Raw genomic sequence first — 21,523 nt, 5'->3', positions numbered from 1 at the left:
CCTTCGCTTTTACAGGAACTTAATGGCTGTGTCTACACTGGCACCCTTTTCCAGAAAAGGGATGCAGATTAGCCAAGTCGGAATTGCAAATGCAGCAGGGATTTATATTTATTTATATTTATATACATGGCTGCCGCTTTTTTCCGGCTCGGGGCTTTGCCAGAAAAAAGCGCCAGTCTAGACAGGGATCTTTCGGAAAATAAAGGCTTTTCCGGAAGATCCCTTATTCCTGATTTTAAGAGGAATAAGGGATCTTCCGAAAAAGGCTTTATTTTCTGAAAGATCCCTGTCTAGACTGGTGCTTTTTTCCGGCAAAGCCCCGAGCCGGAAAAAAGCGGCAGCCCTGTTCATGCAAATGCAGCGGGGAAAATTTAAATCCCTGCTGCATTTGCAATTCCGACTTGGCTAATCTGCATCCCTTTTCCGGAAAAGGGTGCCAGTGTAGACACAGCCACTGTGATTGAATGGATTTCACCCTGCAGTGGGCAAATCACTTGTAGGAAAACTGAAGGGAGAACTTCTCCCTGCTCCAGCTGTTTTGTGCCATACAAATGGGTCAGAATACCTTAAAGGGCCCCCCCCAAAACCCTGGTTCCATCCAGGGAAGGATTCCCACACATGCAGGCACCAGTCTGTTTTCCAAAGACACCTTTGCATGGTTTGGCATAGGGAACCTGCTGGGGAGGGTCGGGCTGGGGCTTCCCCACACAGCTCTGCAGAGATTCTGGGCTACGCAGGGAGGTGGTCATAACCTAGATAAGTATCCAAGGGAGTCTAAATAACACAATGGCCACTCCAATCCCCAGAGCAACCAAGCTCAGAAGGGTGGTACAGGTAACTTAAAACTGCCCTTCCTCCCTTGCCTGTTCTTCTTATAGCATCAAAAAGCTCATCCTTGAAGTTCTGTGGCCCTGGGATGCATCTATTCAGGGTGTGGTATGTTATAAGTGATTGCTGTATACCAGATATTACTGTTCCCACAGCAGGAATTCTGGCTGATTCAGCTACAATTCCTTCTTTATTCCCAGGTAGTGAATGTTGCAGCAATTGTAAGGTGTAGCAGATCTGGGGAGTTTTGCATGGGCTCTCTTAAGTCCATGGCTAGATCTCATCAGGCCGGATCTTACCTGCAGGTGCAAGAGTGAACCTTCTCGTACCTTCACTCAGTACCGACTTTGTACAGCAGTACAAAATCTGGGCTTTTTGAAGTCCTTGGATAAAAGGCATCACAGCAGGTATGCCCAAAGGTATGAGCCTGCATGCAAACACAGAATCTCTCCACTAATTACACTCGTGGTACAAGGTTGTGCACATTCATCACAAAAGCAAAGTTCCTGGAACAGCCTGAACTCCCAGGATAGGACTACGTCATTAGCCCTTGTGACATACCTCATAGAGGTCGATCATCACATTACCCTCCAGCCCTCGGCTACTCTTGACATTCTCCAAGGCCAGCGTGAAGTAGACCCCTCGGGTGTCGGATATATAAAGGTTGTACGTTTCGTTCTGGTTCCACTCCTGCACGGCTGCAAACACCTGATTCTCATCCGTGCTGATAACGTGCATATCCTGGGGAAAGGACACAGAAGCACCGTATTGGAGGGCAACTCGGCTGTATCCATTCCAAGGTCAACACAGGTTAAATCCTGGATGATCAAGGGATGTAGTCAGAACTAGAGCCTAATCAGAAATTGTAGATAACATTTTTTGCAAGTAGCATGTTCCCACACATCCACATATTTTGCTTGTTCTCTCTTCTGCTGGTATGCAGAGTAGTAATTAATGGTGGAGGTGTTAACTGAACATTCACACCGTCAATACTTTTAAGCACATTATTGTACAGGAGCAGTTTGTGAAGGGGGGTACTATTAAAAAAAATATGTATCATACAAGATTTTTCCCCATGTTCTATCTTAAATATGAAATGTGATTGAAAAGGAAGTCTCTGTACAGAACCTCTCTAATCCAGGACTGCTTGGTCTGTCTGACTCTCTGAACCTCTCTAATCCGGGACTGCCTGGTCCGTCTGAATCTCTGAACCTCTCTAATCCGGGACTGTCTGGTCTCTCTGAATCTCTGAACCTCTCTAATCTGGGACTGCCTGGTCTCTCTGAATCTCTGAACCTCTCTAATCCAGGACTGCCTGGTCCATCTGAATCTCTGAACCTCTCTAATCCGGGACTGCCTGGTCCGTCTGACTCTCTGAACCTCTCTAATCCTGGACTGCCTGGTCCGTCTGAATCTCTGAACCTCTCTAATCTGGGATTGCCTGGTCCGTCAACATCTGTTGTCTGGCAGGACCATGGATGTTCCAGAGAGTCTTGGTGGAGGGCTGGCAGCTGGGCTTCCCGCTTGCTGGGCTGCCTGGTATGCTGCAACCGGGCAGCCAGGCACAGCCCTGTGGGGCCAGGAGCTCAGTGTGCCGCAGCGGGGCTGCCCTGTGGGGCCAGAAGCCCGGTGCACAGGGAGCTGGGCTGCCCAGCATAGCAGGGAAAGAGGTGGGGGGACTGGCAGGGCAGCCAGGGGGAGCCAGCCAGGAGCCTGACGGCTGGTCGAAAGCTGAGGGAAGCCGGTAGCAGGGGAACCAGATATGACCTCTCCTGATCCAGCAAAATCACTCAGCCGAGACCAGCGAGGTCCCGAGGGTGCAGGACCAGGAAGGTCCAACTTATATATTACTGAGCTAAGAAAATAAAATAGCTTAAATTTCCGCTTCTTTGTGGAAGCCCAAAAAGTTACAGATGCCAGAATTACTAAATTCTATAGCCTCTGCTGAATGTATGTGTGTACATGTGTATTGCCACAGAATTTAAGAATGAGATCCCATAGTGCTAATGTATAACAAAAAGATGACCTCCTTCCCAGATAGAATAATCATAATGCTCCCTTCTGGCCTTAAAATCTACAGGGAAAACTATGTAGTGTTTTTTGGGGGTCTGCAAAACTGGGAACTTTATCAAAAGTTAATGTCTTTAGCTATTCTAGTTCCTCTTGCTTTAACTACAGCTATTATTGCCACACAAACAGAATATCCCGATGGATTTTTACCCTTCTGGCTTAAAAGATGGAAGCATGAAAAATAACCAGGAGTTGAACTTTAGCCACTCAGCCAAATTATAAACCAGGTTGTGTTGCCTCCATTGCTATTTCAATCTGAGCTAATTTATTGTGGGGTACTTAACCCAAATGAAGAACACGCTGTTTCCAGTGTGGACCTACACTTAGAGTCCCTTATGTGTGTATACACAGACACATGCACACTAAGGCTGTGTCTAGACTACATGCCTCTGTCGGCAGAGGCATGTAGATTAGGGTTGTAGGCAAAGGTAAATGAAGCCGCGATTTAAATAATCGCCGCTTCATTTAAATTTACATGGCTGCCGCGCTGAGCCGACAAACAGCTGATCGGCTGTTTGTCGGCTCGCCGCTAGTCTGGACGTTCCCCCTGTCGACATCAAAGCCCTTTGTCGGCAGCCCCGTTACTCCTCGTGGAATGAGGTTTACCGGGGCTGCTGACAAAGGACTTTGATGTCGACAGGGGGAACGTCCAGACTAGCGGCGAGCCGACAAACAGCCGATCAGCTGTTTGTCGGCTCAGCGCGGCAGCCATGTAAATGTAAATGAAGCCGCGATCATTTAAATCGCGGCTTCATTTACCTTTGCTGAATAAACAAATCTACATGCCTCTGCCGACAGAGGCATATAGTGTAGACGTACCCTAAGAGCCCCGCTGAGCCAAATTCAGAGATAGTGTATGACTGAGGGAAGCAGAGATGCTCAAAGTGTATTTGGCAAATGTACTTTTTCATGAAATTCTGATCAAACAGTTTATTCACCTAACACAGATTTTTATTTTTGCAAGATCTGACCAGCTTTAGGGAAAGCGGAAGGTAATTTCATGAATGCCAGGGAAATCAATCAGGTTGCTTGTTCTCTGAAAACTTTTCTTTCTGATTTCCAACTGGCTCATTCTATAACAAGAGTAAAGAGGTGAGAGTTTCAGTAAGGAAGACAATCCAATGAAGGCAAAGGGAATCTAAGGATATGCCAGGTCTGCAAGCACAGGGTATGTGCGCATTTTTAGCCTAAGAGCTAGGTTTGATCTAGCTGTGAACCAGCTGTGGCAGCTCATGCTTCAGACGGGGCTGTCCCTGCCCGCCCTGAACACTGGGTAATTACTTGTGGGACTAACTGATGCTGCAGCTTCACTGCTCTGGTACCCAAGCAAGCTAGATTAAATCTAGCTCAGATATTTCGGCTAGAGCTGCATCCCAACCTGTGATTACAATCCATATGCTCCAATAGTCCAAAGGAGTGTGAAGTGAGTCCACATTGGTGTAACATACACACTATAGGGGCCTGAAGGAGGTGTATGCTATGTCAGCTTATATTTGCCTCTGTGGGTATGTCTAGACTACATTGTTTTTTTAAAAAAACTGCCCTTTTTGGAGAAAAAAAAAATTCACCTGCATCCACACTGCAGTCGCGTTCTTTCGAAATTAAATCGAAAGAACGCAGGGTTTTTATGACATTGGTAAACCTCAAATGCCTTTTTCGAAAGAGCTCTTTCAAAAAAAGGGGTGTGTGGAGGCAGAACAGGGACATTTTTCGAAGGAAGAGGCAGTAGAAAAAAGCACAGGTGCCCTGGTGGCCATTCTGTGAATAGCAATCAGAGCTTTCTTTCGAGAGAGCGTCCATGCAGCCTGGACGCTCTCTTTCGAAAAAGCAGTTCGCTTTTTCGATCCGGTTTTGAGTGTGGATGCTCTCTTTCGAAATAAGTTTGCAGGCTAGACATACCCTGTGTGTATCCGCTGTCCTGTATCTGCCTGCACAGTGTAAGCACACAATGGAAAGGGGCTAATATCCACGTCAGTTTTTTGCTGTATTAGTCTAAACCCTTCTTGGGACTCTGAGAACATCCCGGGCTGCAGCACGGCATGGGGGAATGCACATTAACATGCAGTTCTAGTGCCTGCCCTTCTTATCTTTCCAAAGGCAAGAGAAAGAGCAATGTTATGCTTGTGAATTTGATTGGGAGTCTAGGAAAGGCTAAAGGACCAAGCTTTCGGTATTGTTAACACAGTGCAACTGCCCTTTTCTCACTTGCTTCGGGACCGTCACCACTTGGCAAGATTAATAGCAGGAAGGCGATACCGGATATGTCCGGTCAATTGCGGTCACGGTCAGCTGCTTTTAAGGTTCGCTATTTTAGGAGTGTTGTGACTATTGTGGCTCCCACAGGGCTAGAGGTTCACTGTGTAAGACAGCGCTGAGATGAGATGAACCCTTTCCGTCATTATGAAACTTGGAACTATCTACACAATCTGGCTGTATGGCAATCACATTGCTTTGCCCGCCTTCACCTTTACCGCAGTGGCATAGCCAGAATGGGACAAGTGGGTGGGCCCGACTTTGGGTGGGTGGGCAGTGACTGGGGAGGTAGCAGCAATGGGGCTTCCTCTCCCCCGCCCCCAGTTAGCTTTGGAGGGATAGATGCTCTGTCTTATCCTGTGCCACTTGCCCAGCGCTCCAGATGCGTCGGATGAGGGGAGCAGGCCTGGTCCAGCTGGAGCACCAAGCAGAGAGGGGCAAGTCCCCGCACTCTTGCAGGAACAGAGGCAGAGCTGTGGGTGGGTGGGCCTGTAGGCTAAGCGGGAGGGCCTATGTCTATGCCTGGAGGGTTCCCAGGTGTCCGGTTTTCACCCAGACAACCCGGTAAAAAAACGCAGAAAATACGTTTCTGTTTTTCTCAGAAGGCTGTCAGGGACATTTTCCCCCTGCCATATCTGGCGGGGCTGGGGAGAGCACAGGAATTTAAAGGTGCAGTGACTTTTTTTTTTTTGCTCAACCAATTTTTTTTCCCCACCATTTTCCCCAGGATTTTTTGTAAAAGTCTCTGGCAACCCTATATGCCTGTGCTTCACAGCTGCTGAGTAAGCTACTCCAGGCACAGCACAAGCTGGTGGCCAGAGATTTAGGTATGTCTAAAAATGGACCACCCCAATGAATTGACATTAGGGGTACCTGTGCTATTCTGTGATGAACTCTGTTAGAGAGATCGGGAGGCTCACATTACATGATATGATGGCACAGCTGCCCCACATTGGCCTCACAAGGGTTAAACCCATTCCTGGGAGACAGCTGAGATTGTGGATCCCACAGCTGTGGCAGGTAGCTGCCAACGAAGGCCTAGCTGGGGCAGTATAAATAGGGGCTCCTCGAGTGGAGAGGAAAACGTTCTTACTGCAGCTATAGAGCAGGAGGCTCCTGGCTGGCAGGGAAGCTAGAGGCTTCCTGATACGAGCTGGGCTGGGGAAAGGCAGGCAGAGCTGGGGAGCTCTGGCCAGGCAAACTCCCTCCCAGGCTACAGGGCCTGAGGCAAGGCCTGAGGGTACTAAGGATGCAAGGAGGCAGCCAGGGCAGCAAAGGCAGCAGGTCCTCACCCCCTTGCCAATGATGAGTGGCCATTTCAGGCTGCAGTTTGCCCCGAGACAGGGGCTCGATGATGACTGGCAGTGGGGCACTGAGGCAAGGTGGGATTAGGGTACTGGGGGTTGCTGGGAGGGGAGGACCCCAGAGTGCAGGGGCAATGATGAAGAGCAGTACAGGCAGTCCCCGGGTTACATGGATCCGACTTACATCGGATCCCTACTTACAAACGGGGTGAGGCAACCCCGCACTAGCTGCACCCCTCCCCCCCAGCAGACCTCCGAGACACACCGCGGTCCCACCGCCCGTATCCTCCACGGAGAGAAAAGCTGCTCCGCGTCTTCCTGGTCTGCTGCCCCCCCCCCCCCCCAGCAGACCAGGGAGATGCGGAGCGGCTTTTCTCAGCAGACACCTCAGCTTGAGAGTAAAGGACTGAGGGAAGTGAGGTGTGGGAGAATAAAACTGAGCTCTGGAGAAATGTTTGGCTAGAGTTTCCCCTACAATATTATAGAATCATAGAATCATAGGACTGGAAGGGACCTCGAGAGGTCATCGAGTCCAGCCCCCCACCCTCAAGGCAGGACCAAGCTCTGTCTACACCATCCCTGACAGATGTCTATCTAACCTGTTCTTAAATATCTCCAGAGAGGGAGATTCCACCACCTCCCTTGGCAATTTATTCCAATATTTGACCACCCTGACAGTTAGGAATTTTTTCCTAAAGTCCAATCTAAACCTCCCCTGCTGCACTTTAAGCCCATTACTCCTTGTCCTGTCCTCAGAAACCAAGAGGAACAAATTTTCTCCTTCCTCCTTGTGACACCCTTTGTACCAGTTCCAACTTACATACACATTCAACTTAAGAACAAACCTACAGTCCCTATCTTGTACGTAACCCGGGGACTTCCTGTACTGCGAGGGAAGGGCACTGTGGTCCAGGAAGAACATGAGACCTGCAGTAACTCAGGGATAGATAATGGAGGGTGAGACACAGGCCAGCAGAAGGTACTCGGAGGCTGAAGAGCTGATTCCCAAGGAGACCAGCAGGAGGCGCCACAGCGCTGAGGTCCAACCCTGTTACACGTGCCACGATGCCATCAGACAGAATGAGAATGGCAACTCAAGGCTTCCTCTCACTGTATCCATTAACAGCCCATAGCTCAGTTCTCCCTTTGCTCAGACCGGTAAAAAATAGTGTCAATTCGAGGCAGCCATAATTGTGAGTTTTATAGCATGAACTCTGCCCACATGAGCTGGACTACAACCCATCAACTCATGTCAGCAAAGCCAGCAGCTGTCAGGTGACAACACCCTTTTCTGGTCCAAATTCAAAAGGGGTGACAGATGCCAGGGTGAAAAACTTTGTATTCCTCTCCTCCATCCATGAGCCATTAGAGAGCTTGGAACTGTCAGCACTGTTTACCACGTCCGGGCCCAATTTCTTAGTTGAGAAAGATTAAAGAGAATCAAGGCACAGAAGGAACTGTTTGTTTCAATTCCTTTGGCTAGCACAGCGCTTTGTACATTTTTAATAAAGGCAGCTCTCCTGCTTTGATAGCAGCATCCCAAATAGATGCCGGGTTTTTTTTCCTTTGGCTCCTTCCACGCCAAATGTAACTCTTCATCTTTTGAAGATGTTATGAGATTGTAATGAAGCACTTTTTCTCCTTAAATACCACATTCATACTTGGGGCAAACAGCATTTGCTGTTCCAATTCCTATTTCATGTACAATAGGCTAAAATCAATGGTAAATTCCTTTCCCCAGCTCTCTGTAGATCTCAGAGATGGCCAGATGGAGAACCAAACATGTAGTGGGGAAACAACTGAAAGCAAATGGTTTCATCACAGATGGTCAGGGTAGCTGCAAGTGGCCATTCAAAGGGTCATTTTTGCAGGGGAATTGCAATTACTAGTCTGAAAAGGCTCCAATGACTTTTTAAACATCTGTCTCTAATAAGCATATATTATTATACTCTGTCTTGATAGGATAATTCCGCCTGGGGCTTTAGGATGGCTTGAGTATCGGTCTATGTGAAAATACCAGGGTCACGATTCTGTAAAAGTGACTGGAGGTATTGGGTGCAGCCCAGGTTTGGGATCTGTACTATGAAAAAGGACTTGCTGGGGGATATAACATTGATAGGGGGATTTTACTCCCACCAGCATCCCCCAACATGGGAGCGTAACCACCACCAGGCAGATTTGAACCTGAGACCTCAGTAGCAGAGTATACGAGCCTCTACCTGCTGAGCTAGAAGCCAGCTGGCTCCCAAACTGTGCTGTAGAGATCTCTTGATCTTAATTGTTGCTGTGGTCTAGGTGCCACTTGCATTGCTCAGTAACCACACTAGGGTATGTCTACACTCGCGGCTTCTAGCGCAAGTAATATGCAAATGAGGCTAAGCGTGGAATATCGCCAAGCCTCATTTACATACCTAATGAGCCACCATTTTTTTTCAGAAAAGCCTCTTGCACAGGAAGGGGCGTCTACATTTCCCCTTCTTGCGCAATGCCGTTCTTCCTGAAAAGTAATAGGTGTAACGGCATTGCACAAGAGGGTTTTTCTTGCGCAAGAAGGGGCAGTGTAGATGCTCCTTCTTGCGCAAGAGCCTCTTCTGAAAAAAATGGTGGCTCATTAGGTATGCAAATGAAGTTCAGCGATATTCCACGCTTAGCCTCATTTGCATATTACTTGTGCAAGAAGCCGCGAGTGTAGACGTAGCCTAGGTGTGTGGGTTACATACGTCTTTGTGGCTTTGTTAGTTGTAACTTGGATCCCTGTAGGCATGTTGGGATCCCCTTGCTTTGGGGCAGATCAGGAGGATTCCATGCTGTGACATCCCCTGAGGTCCTCACAGTAGACAGCCCTGTACCTTCACTGATCCTTTTCAAGACTCATCCACATCTCAAGGGGATTCACAGGTCAAGGAGATGGGATGGCGGGTTGGAGAGGTGTGGGAGAAGGCTAAACACCGCTCAACCACAAGGGAAGAGTTCCAAGAACCTTGTCAGTTTGGATTTGCACTGTCCTGTGTAGCAGTAACCCACATGCGGCCCTAAACATCTGATCCCGGGTACAACCACTGATAGCCACACCACCTAGCAGGCCATGCTCTTGAATGCTACTAAGTCAGAGCTCATTATTTTGAAAAAAGAAAAAAACACCTTAAGGGGGGTGGCTCCCTTTTGTTTCATAAATGGTTTGACATGTGGCTGCAAAGTACTGATCCTACTCCATCCCCAAAGTTGACTAGCACTCTCAAAAACCCAGCTCCATAAGGTAATGACATCCTTTCAGGCTCCATTGCTCATTCACCATTGTTCTTAATTAGGGACGATATGGAGCAGACACAAAACATCTCTTTGTTTGCCTCCCTTTCAAATCTGCTAATGAGGCAAAGCATCAAAAATGACCCACACGAAGGAGGCGGGGGAAAATAGTTCAAGGCAAACCTTCCACAATGGTGTTAATTGATTAAAATGAAATGCAGGCTGAATCTCTCTAGTCCAGCACCCTCGGGACTTGACTGGTGCCGAACCAGAGAATTTGCTGAACCATGGGAGGTGAATATTGTCTAGCCGCATCACCAACAGTTCCACTGCTTACTGGGTTCTTAGAAACATATAGGGGTTGTCATAATCATGCAGATTAGCCAGCATACTGGGGACTAAGGGGTTAACTTTGTCCCTTACCTAAACCAGGTGGCAAGCAGCCAATGGAAATGTAGGTAGGAATTTCAAACTGGGACAAAGGAATTTTGGGGGGTTTCTCTCCTTTGTCCTGTGTAGTTTCTCTCCAGCTATTGAAGGGGACAGGATGTCTCCCTCTAAGAAAATACTCTTCACAGTCTGTAAGTAGGATAAAGTTTAGATAAATCCATTAGGTTTTATTGTTTTATGGTTTGGGAAATAGGATCTGATGCCTGTGCATTTAACAGTGGGTTTTGCTCTGCTTTGTAACTAAGTTCCTGGCCCATGGTAAATTTCTCCTCCATGGCTACATCTAGACTGGCATGATTTTCTACAAATGCTTTTAACGGAAAAGTTTTTTCCGTTAAAAGCATTTTTGGAAAAGAGCATCTAGATTGGCACAGACGCTTTTGCACAAAAGCACTTTTTGCGGAAAAGTGTCCGTGCCAATCTAGACGCGGTTTTGCGCAAGAAAGCCCCGATCACCATTTTCGCCATCGGGGCTTTTTAGCGCAAAACAGTTTTTAGCTGTCTACACTGACCCTCTTGCGCAAATACATTTGCGCAAAAGGGCTTTTTCCCAGACGGGAGCAGCATAGTATTTGCAGAAGAACACTGACAATCTTACATTAGATCGTCAGTGTTCTTGCACAAATTCAAGCGACCAGTGTAGACAGCTGGCAAGTTTTTCTGCCAAAGCAGCTGCTTTTGCGGAAAAACTTGCCAGTCTAGACGCAGCCCATGAGTATATTATTTTGTTACTTTTCCATCTAGTCATTATGTTTGCAACAGGAATATTGTGGTGATAATAAAAGTTCTTTCTCTTCCCTTTTTATTAGCCTGGTATTGGTTAATGATTGTGTCCTAGTTTGTACTTTAGGGGTGAGTTTTCCCAAGTGATCTTTCCCCTGATTTTTGTACCAATACTTGAGTGGTAACAGCAGAGATTTTATTCCCAAAATCTAGGTTGTTAAGATTTTGGGGGGGAAGTTTTATACCAAAACCTGGTAGATAAGGTTTTGGGGTACTTTTGCTGGCCCCCACTTCTGCATTTATCGTGCCAGAGTGGGGAAGGAGCCATGACAGGGGTAAAATAGAGCTAACTAACAGCACAAAACACTGAGAGTCAGGACTGGTGGCTATAAACAAACTTTATGGGACCACAGGAAACTTGGCCACACCCATGATAAGTGAACATCTGAGTAACTAAAATCATGCCAGTCCACAGATGCCGTCAGACCAGAGAGTGCCGGACTAGAGAGGTTCAGCCTCTAGCAATGTAAGAAGACCCGAGCACAAATCTACATTTCATAGTGATGCCCTTGAATGACTGAAATACTGACACAACCACAGGCTCTGTTCCTCTTCCAAATATTCTTTGAAAACAAGTTTTTGTTAATTAAAATTCATTCTGAAGTTACCGCTTGGCCGCCATAACCTTTGAATTGATTGGGATCGCTCCGTGTGTGAGTGTGAATATATCAGCAATAGCAGTATACCTTGGGCAAAGAATACTTTGGCAGCTTCATCTGTGCAAATGCGTTCCTCCTATAGGACACGTAATAGTGTGGTCGTCCTCCTGATGTTAACTGCAATATAAAAAGAGATTTTATAACCATGTTTACCATCACCAACCTTCATTTTTCTTTGAGGTTGGAGGAAAATACTAGGCAGGTTGTAATGAATGCAGCTATGATTGTGACAGTTCAACATAGCTGTGGCTGGTGAACAAAATGTGAATCAAACACAAATGTCAATGAGTCTGAAATTGTCAGTCAGTGGAACAACCTGATCCCTATAGTTACAACATGAGAACCTAAGAACAGCCATTTTGGGTCAGATCCTTCTAACCCAGTATCCTGTCTTACAACAGTGGCCAATGCCAAGTGCCCAGTCACCCAGTAGTATGAGATCCCTTTGTAGCGCTTCACAGCCTGTTTGGGACTTACTTATCTTGAGTAGGTTAGTATCATATGCAAAGTTTGCCAACTCACTGTTCACCCCTTTTTCCAGTTCACTTACTAATATGTTGAATAGGACTGGTCCCATAGTGGGGACACCACTATTTACCTCTCTCCATTCTGGAAACTGACCATTTATATCTACTCTTTGCTTCCTATCTTTTAACCAGTTACCAATCCATGAGAGGACCTTCTCTCTTATCCCATGACATCTTACTTTGCTTAAGAGCCTTTGGTGAGGGACCTTGTCAAAGGCTTTCTGGAAATTTAAGTACACCCTATCTACTGGATCCCTCTTGTCAACATTCTTGTTGATCCACTCAAAAATTCTAGTAGATCAGTGAGGCATGAGTTCCTTTTACAAAAATCATGTTGATTCTTCCCCAACAAATGATGTTCATTTGTATCTGACAATTCTGTTTTTTACAATATTTTGAACCTGTTTGCCTGGTAGTGAAGTTAGAATTACTGGCTTGTAACTGCCAGGATTACCTCTAGATTTTTAAAAAACTGACATCACATTAGTTCTCCTCCAGTCATTTGGTTCAAACACTGATTTAAAGGATAGGTTACAAACCACAGTTAGTAGTTCCACAATTTCTGGTCCTGGTGATTTGTTATTGTTTAGTTTATCAATTTGTTCCAAAACCTCCTCTAATGACACCTCAATCTCAGACAGTTCCTTAGATTTGTCACCTAGAAAAATGACACAGGTTTGGAAATCTCCCTCACGTGTCACATTCTCAGCTATGAAGGCTGATGCAAAAAACTTAGTTTCTCTGCAATGGCCTTATCGTTCTTGAGAACTCCTTTAGCATCTTGATTGTCCAGTGTCTCCAGTATTTTTCAGCAGGCTTCCTGCTTCCGGCATACTTTAAAAATTGCTTTTACTTTTTGAGTCTTTTCTTTTTAGGCTTTCCTAATAATATTTTTCACTTCATTTTCCAGAATGTAAGTTGCCTTCTATTTTCCACACTAAGATTTAACTTCCACTTTTTAGAGAATGTCTTTTTTCCTCCCACTGCTTCTTTTACTTTGATGCTTTTAAAAAACTTGGGGCATACATTTAAGTTGAGCCTCTATTTTGATGTCTTTAAAAAGTATCTGAGAAGCTATCATGGATTTCTCTTTTGGCACAGTACCTTTTGATTTCTTTTAACCAAATTCCTCATTTTTGGGTAGCCTCCCTTTCGGTGATTAAATGCTATAGGGTTGGCTGATGTGTTTTCCCTGCCACAAGGGATGTTAAATTTAATTATATTATCATCACTATTCCCAAGCACTCCAGTCATATTCATCTCTTGAACCAGATCCTATGCTCACTTAGGACTATATCAAGAAATTGCCTCACTGCTTGGGAATTCCAGGACCACTACTCCGATACATAGTCATTTAAGGGGTCAAGAAACTTTATCGCCACATCCCATCCTGAGGAGATAAATACCCAGACAATATGAATGAATATGATTAAATCCCCCATTATGATTGAGATTTTAAAATATTTATAGTCTCTCTATTCTACCTGAGCATTTTATGGTGACTATCACAGCCTTGGTCAGTTGGTCAATAATATATCCATAATACTATATTTTGGTACTAGAGCGTGGAATTACTATCCATAGAGGTACAGTTTATTTTGCTTAAGATTTTTACTTAATTTGATTCTACACTGTTTTTCATATAAAATGTCAATCCCCACCCCCCACCGCTACCTGTTCTATCCTTCCAATATATTTTGCACTGTGGTATTATTAAGCCCCATTGATTTGCTTCCCACAAAAGCTCACGACACTGTATATATATTTTTATTAGTCTCTAAGGTGCTAGAGGACCACTCACTGTTTTTCTCATTCTACCAAGTTTCTGTGATGCCTATTATGTCAATATGCTTGTTTAATACAAGGCACTCTAGTTCACCCATGTTATTATTTAGACTCCTAGGCTACGTCTACACTATGAGTTTTCTCGGCAAAAAATATGCAAATGAGGAACTACTTTGCATGAGCCACTATCTCATTTGCATATTTTCTGCCAATCAGTTTTTTCGCTAGGGTTTTTGTGCAAAAACAAGCAGAGTGGATGTTTTATTTTTCTGCAAAAACCTCTTTTCCCGCAAGATCGGTAAACCTCCTTTTTTGGGGGGCATAAGGATTTTGCGGAAAAATGGGTTTTTCTGCAAAAAGAAAATGTCCACACTGCTTGTTTTTCCACAAAAACCCTAGTAAAAAAACGGATCAGCAGAAAATATGCAAAAGAGATCGCAACTCATGCAAATGAGTCCCTCATTAGCATATTTTTTGCCGAGAAAACTCGTAGTGTAGACATAGCCCTAGCATTTATATATAAGCACTTTAAAAATTAGTCACTTTTTAGCTGTCTGTCTGATGTAATTGAATGGGACTCTTCTATCTGACTGTTTCTCAACAGGTCCTACTGTATTTTATCACCTTCCACCCTTGCTAGGACAATCTCTATCAATAGACCCTCCCTTAAGGGATGTCTCTGTCCAAACCATGTGTTCCTTCACACCTGTTGGCTTACCCCCATCCCTTAGTTTAAAAAATGCTCTACAACCTTTTTAAGCACCAACAATCTGGTTCCATGTGGGGACAATCCTTCCTGTACAGGCTCCCGCTTTCCCAAAAGTTTTCCAAGTTCCCAATAAATCTAACCCCCTCCTCTCTACACCACTGTCTCATCCATGCAGTGAGACTTTGCAGTTCTGCCTAAGTGGCCCAACGTGTGGTACTGGAAGCACTTCAGAAAATGCTACCATGGGAGTTCTACACTTCACTCTCCTAACTAGCAGTCTAAATTTAGCCTCCAGGACCTCTTTCCAATCCTTCCTTATGTCATTAGTAGCTACACGTACCAGGGCGATCAGATAATTTGTTAGTAAGCAAAGTCAAAGGGTCAAATTCTGAGTGATAGACTGGCCCCAGGAAAACATGTACTGATTTCAATGAGGCCAGAATTTCATCCTCTAATTTCATATCCATATTGCAGATTATTTTGGCACATTTGGTTCATGACTGATGTGGAGAAAGTGAATATAGACCGGATATTTACTTGTTCCCATAACTTAAGAACTAGGAGGCTCTACATGAAATTAATAGGTAGCAGGTTTAAAACAAACAAAAATAAGTTTTTCTTCATTCAGCGCACAGTCAACCTGTGGAACTCCTTGCCAGAGTATGTTGGGAAGAACAGGACTTTAACAAGGTTCAAAAAAGAACTAGATAAATTCATGGAGGATAGGTGCATCAATACTTATTACCCAGGAATTGGTAGGAATGGTGTCCCTCTCTTTGTCAGAGGCTGAGAATGGGTGACACAGGACCGATCACTTGATAATTACCTGTTCTGTTTATTCCCGCTGGGGCACCTGGAACTGGCCACTGTTGGAAGGCAGGATACTGGGCTAGATGGACCTTTGGTCTGACCCAATATGGCCAGTCTTATGTTCTAACCATTGAAATGCCCACCCTAGCACAGGCAGGAATGCATTGTCTATTAAAAACACATAGGGCTCGTCTACACTGGCCCCTTTTCCGGAAGGGGCATGTAAATTTCATGAGTCGTAGTAGGGAAATGCGCGGGGGATTTAAATATCCCCCGCGGCATTTAAATAAAAATGTCCGCCGCTTTTTTCCGGCTTTTAAAAAAGCCGGAAAAGAGCGTCTACACTGGCCCCGATCCTCCGGAAAAAGTGCCCTTTTCCGGAGGCTCTTATTCTTACTTTTTATTCTTAAGCTTTTTCCGGAGGATCGGGGCCAGTGTAGACGCTCTTTTCCGGCTTTTTTAAAAGCCGGAAAAAAGCGGCGGACATTTTTATTTAAATGCCGCGGGGGATATTTAAATCCCCTGCGCATTTCCCTACTACGACTCATGAAATTTACATGCCCCTTCTGGAAAAGGGGCCAGTGTAGACGTAGCCATAGTGATACCACACAACTGTTGAAAACAGGAAATGGAAATATGCTGTATCCTCCTTAAACAGAAGGATAATTGGAAAAGGGAGACTGTAACTATCCATAGTGGAATTAACATACCAATTGTTACCCTGTGCACCATGGCATCTGGCTGGACTGTTGGAGAGAGGCCAACTCTAGCAGAACAGTACCAATACAATGATACCAGAACAAGGATTCCATTAAGACAGTAAAGAAAGATTCCCACCCACCAATACCTGATATGCAATCAAAAGGCATGTCTAGACTGCACGCCGTGGAACCCCTTAAAAAGTGCATTACCTACCACATAAATACCAGTGTACGTATCAACTCCTAGGTTAGTTAAAGCCTATTGCAAACCACAAGTGCTTGTGTCCTGAATCAGAGCATCTAGACTCACATCCGCATATCTAAACAAGCAAGACCATCAGAGCACTGAATCACATACGGTACAACATCAGGGGCTCATACAGCTGCACATCCGCTAAATGTTATATGTGCCATAAATTATCAGCTATGCCCCTCTGCCATGTATATTGGCCAAACTGGACAGTGTCTATGACAAAGGATAAATGGACACAAATCAGACCTCAGGAATGGTAACACACAGAAACCTGAAGCGGAACATTTTAACCTGTAAAAGTAGCCATCCTTCGACAAAGGAATTTCATTCACACATGACAAAAAACATCTGCAGAACTGGAATTTACACTAGCTGGTTGGCACATTATAAAGCCAATTTCTCCTGCCTCTACCATCTACATTTCCACATTAAAAGCTATGAATGGGACACATCCAGCCCGCTTCATTAGCCTCAATAACATTGGTCCTACAATTGACAGGTACTTCTTCTGCTGTTAGTATATTTATTGTGTTTTCTGTTATTTCCACTCCAATTTATCTGATGAAGTGGGTTTTACCCAGAAAATCTCATGATACTATACAGCTGCTCCCTGATTTACGACCACCTCCACTTACGACCAGCCACACTTATGACCAAAGTAATCATAAATGCGGATCCGAGTTACGAACGGCGATCCGCGCTTACAAACAGCGTGGTCGCCATGTAATTCTATGGGATCTGAGTTACAAACACTTCGAGATATGGACCAAGTGTTGGTCCGTAACTTGTTTGTAACTCGGGGAGCAGCTGTATATGTCTCTAAGGTGCTGCAGGACAACTTGTTGTATATACAACTGTGTTAATTACTTTGAGTCAATTAGCAATCAATTAACTCAAGTTAAACCAGCGGTGCAGACTCAAGTCCAGACCCACTGCAAAAGGATCAGGTATCGACTCAAACAAGTCCAAAATATGAAAGGTCTCAGAAGGCATTCGGAAACCAGATTATTTCCAGATCATGTACACTGTCCCTTGCTCTTTTTTCCTCCACTCTATTATTAAACAGACAGTGGCAGCAGGATAATGAAACCCTTGGTTCTCCAGATGTATTCTCCAGCTCTCACCTGGTACAGAAATTGGCTGAATACATCTCATCTTCATCCTTGTCTCAATAATCGTAGGCTATGCATAACAATAATGGCTGATTACGGTCCCCCCTCTAATGCCTCCCTTTCTCTATTCCTTTCCCTGACTCAGTAAAAACCTTGAGCCTGGCACACCAGCTTAACGCCAAGTGGTATGGCATCTACTCCTGGAATGCATAATGAGGATTAATCCAGTACGCATCCGGAATGCTCCAGGCGGCATCCCCATGACCCCATGCGGATAAGATACTTGAAACAGAGTCAGGAGGAACAATTAGCATTCTGATGGGCTGATGCACTCTGGGAAGCTCCTTTATCAGGCACTCTGGGCTGGCTGCAGTGGTGGGGGAAGAGGTGTAAGTGCATATATCCGTTGGGAGGGTGCGGGGGAGGAGAATGACTTGGAATCGATAAGAGCATGCACGTTCCGCACCTGAACAAACACATAATCGTCTTGCACGATCAGGGAATCTGGGTCAATGTAGCCTGGAAATGGTTTGCTCCGGATGGCTTCCGTGCAGTTCTGCATCCTGCAGGTGATGTACTGTGCATCTGAAATCACAAGGACAACACAGATTAATGGTCTGGCAGAGGGCACAGGCCTCTTCCATGGCTGCAGTACTGGCTCTCGCTTTCCTCCTCATTTGCCCGGCCCATTCCCTCATTACTGATTTCGGTTTTAAAACATCCGCCTGAAGCTCTGGGTGTGGTCTATAGTTTATTTATAATATGGTAGCACCTAGGAGTGCTATTTGTGGATTGTACCCTTCCTCCCCCCGTGCTAGATGCTGTACAAACACTGTACAAAAAGAGTCCCTGCCCCGAAAGACCGTACTATCTAATCAACTCAAATCTAATGTAAACTGAGGAATAAAACATGCGTAAGGAGCAGACTAAATCAGATTCTCGGCAGTGCATGAGAAGCACACAGGGCATCCAAGCGTCAGGGTGGCCACAAATAACCCTCCTACTGCAAACTACCCTCCTGGGGCCATCTTTGTGCCAGCCCCAAAGCTGTGAACTTACCCCCACATTTCTCACAAGCCCAAGGTGCTACTCCAGAATTCTAGACCAGATTGTCAAAGAACTAACTTGATAATTCTCCTAAATTCAATGGTATTCAAGACGGCAGTAGCATCTGAGGACAGCAGTATGTCATGCCCCTGTAGGCTTAGCCCCATGCTGAACTTTAAGCATGTGATTAGTCCCCATCAACTCTGTGGAGTACTCACTCATATACTTGACACAAAATACCTGCCTGAACCTTTGAAGAATCCGGGGCCTCTCACAATAGAGAAGATTCAGCACTTGGTTGTGACGACTAATAGCGCATTTAAAACAAACAAAAGAACATACTTCTTTACAGAACAGAGTCAACCTGTGGAACTCCTTGCCAGGAGACATTGTGAAGGCCAACATTATAACTGCATTAAAAAATAATAATAAGTTACGTTCACAGAGGACAGGTACATCAATGGATATTTGCCAAGGTTGTCAGGGATGAAACCTCACGCTCTGGGTGCTCCTAAAAACCTCCAACTGCTGGATGCTGGAACTAGACCACAGGAAAAGTATCACTCGAAATGGCCCTGGTCTGTTTATTCCCTCTGAAACATTGTGCATCGGCCACTGTAATAAGGCTAGATACTGGACCGTTGGTTTGACTCAGTATGGCTGTTCTTATGTTCTTATGACTAGAGAGGGGATTCTTTCTTGAGGCTGCTGGACCTTGTGGTCCTTCTTGACTCTCTAGTTCCCAGGTTGACTAACCTAGCCTGTGCCATGTAGTGTCACAAAATCTCACAAACTCATGAGGACTTTTGGCCACATCTCAAGGGGCTTGCCAGCTATACATTGTGCCAAGTAAAATACCGTCGAGGATTATGGAATGCATCAGAGTCAGAATCAGGACCTCGGTCTTATATTTAGGCTTTTCCAGCTCAATTAAGCAGTCTGTATGAGGACCAAGCTCATTTACAGAAAGAGGGATTTTAGCATTAGCAGTGGTATGACAAATTCTAATTGGCATTTAATCTTGAAAGTACTTCTAATCGTCTTCCTCTTTGGAGTACTGCAGGCCTTTGCTTGGTATAATTATGCCCCTCTGAACAGAGAAACAACATTTTTTTCGCTGAAATTGAAACGGCTAGCTTTTCATTCATTTTCCACTTAATCATGTCTTTAAAAAAAATAAATCCATCCTTTAAAAGCTTTTTCCTTATTGCCAAGGATGTTGTCTTCTATTTAAAACACAGACACACAGAGTGCAAATCTATGGTATTATTAAAGTCAGATTTCTCGTGGATGATTCGGGCCCCGCGTTTGCAGAGCACTTTGGATATATAAGGTGCTAAATATTATTAATCCACGCAATATAGAATTCTTGTCTTTTTCAAAACACATTACAAACCACTAATTGATATAATCCAAATATCATGAGATTCTTTTTTAGTTCTCCACAATATGCCTTTCTTTAGACCAGCCACTGAGTGGCAATAGAAGATTTGCACACTAGCACATCAAATGAAAACAAGAAATCTCCCTTTGCTGGGTCATTGCTCCATGGTCCCTCTGAACAGGAAACTACAGAAGGAAGAGGAAAGAGAAGGAAAAGAATACAAGGTGAGGAAAAGCTAAGGGTTTTTCTCTTTACAATTTCAGATCATGTGAAATAAATCCACCTCCTCATGAAAGAAGGCCTTGACCCAAAGGCCCAGAAGCAAACACATCAAAACGGCAATATGTCCTGGGACAAATGCCTTCCTAACCCTAGCCATTGGTGTAGCCTGACCCATGTGATCAAGGATCATGCTACTCGTAACAGCTGTGGTTTGGATGGCTTTCTGGAGTCAGGACAGCTTATTTTCCACTCCCACGCCTTCCCTTCTACTTGTGCTTTGCTCCCCAAGTCCCAAGTTCTCTCATATGCAAGGGAAGACCATTCTGAAATGTTCTTCACTCCAGCTGAGCTGACTCCCCCTGCTGCAACATGTGCATCTAATGACCACTCTTCTACTACAATCCAGACCTGGGGCTGGCTTTGCTCTAGGGACACATATCAGATTCAAAAAGGAAGGATTGCTGCCTGCCATTGCAAAATGCTCCTAACTGCTAGTAATTCCCCTGCAGTCATTATTGAGACTAACTAACACTAATGGTCACTGGAGCAAAGCATGAGATGCACATTCTTTTGCTCCAGCAAAACTCCCTTTGACTTGGAGCCCAGGAATAAAGGGAACCAAGCTTTGCAATAAATGCCCAATCATTCTTCTTCCCTTGGGGCTTTCATTGTGTCAGCTGTAAATACAATCTCTTCTGGCATTCAGTTCATGGGGACTTTTTATGTGATTCCATAGGAAGAGCCTTGTAATTTAGCATTAATTAATGTCAATGAATGTATTCAGTTGCTAAGCTCTGGAATTAATTTCATTACCTTTCCTGCACAGATGTTTTCCCTGCCATGGGTAATTAGGGCATTATGCTTCTCATTTTCAGCATCCTCACCTCTTAACAACAGCTGCTGCTTTTAATCCACACCACCACCACCAAAACCCTGCTGTGCCTAGAGACACTGCAATTGCGATTTTGCTCAGAGAGGGATCCAAAGACCTGTGAATTAGACCACGATACTTTCTTGGGCACTGGCCAATGCTAGATATTTCTAAAAATGGTGCGAGAAACCTTGTGATAGATAATGAGAAAATAGGCTTCCTATTGCCATAGGGGAAACACCAGGAACAAAATCTGCTCCTGTCAAGGAGAAGCATCAAACACGACTCTGGGTGCATCTGGAGTCTCACAGCTGTAGAAGCTGTATATTAGGAGGTCTTGATCCATTCTGGCTCAATCACAAGCAGTGCTAATGGGATTTGCAGGGAGCCGTGTCTACTCCTCCATAATGATGTGGATGAGATACTGGGAAACCAGGTGCCAAAATGTGGTTAGACTCTATAAAATGTTTGTAAGTTGATGAAGGCATTAATCTTCTTTGCAACATCTG

General features: G+C 44.8%; 1 protein-coding gene across 2 annotated transcripts in view; it reads right to left on the bottom strand.

The window, feature by feature from the left end:
• Positions 1-21,523, bottom strand: part of SORCS1 (sortilin related VPS10 domain containing receptor 1) — a 477,135-nt gene that overhangs the window by 92,669 nt on the left and 362,943 nt on the right. For both annotated transcript variants that reach the window (XM_075935517.1, XM_075935516.1), the window contains exons 7-9: positions 17,957-18,075; positions 11,621-11,710; positions 1,390-1,569 (exon numbers count right to left, since the gene is read on the bottom strand). In XM_075935517.1, the coding sequence (XP_075791632.1) occupies positions 1,390-1,569; positions 11,621-11,710; positions 17,957-18,075 (389 nt within the window). The remainder of the gene's footprint in view (positions 1-1,389; positions 1,570-11,620; positions 11,711-17,956; positions 18,076-21,523) is intronic.

The sequence above is a fragment of the Pelodiscus sinensis genome, chromosome 8, assembly GCF_049634645.1.
Source record: "Pelodiscus sinensis isolate JC-2024 chromosome 8, ASM4963464v1, whole genome shotgun sequence".
Lineage (NCBI taxonomy): Eukaryota > Metazoa > Chordata > Testudines > Trionychidae > Pelodiscus > Pelodiscus sinensis.
The sequence above is the reverse complement of the archived record's forward strand: the minus strand, read 5'-3'. Positions and strand labels throughout refer to the sequence as shown.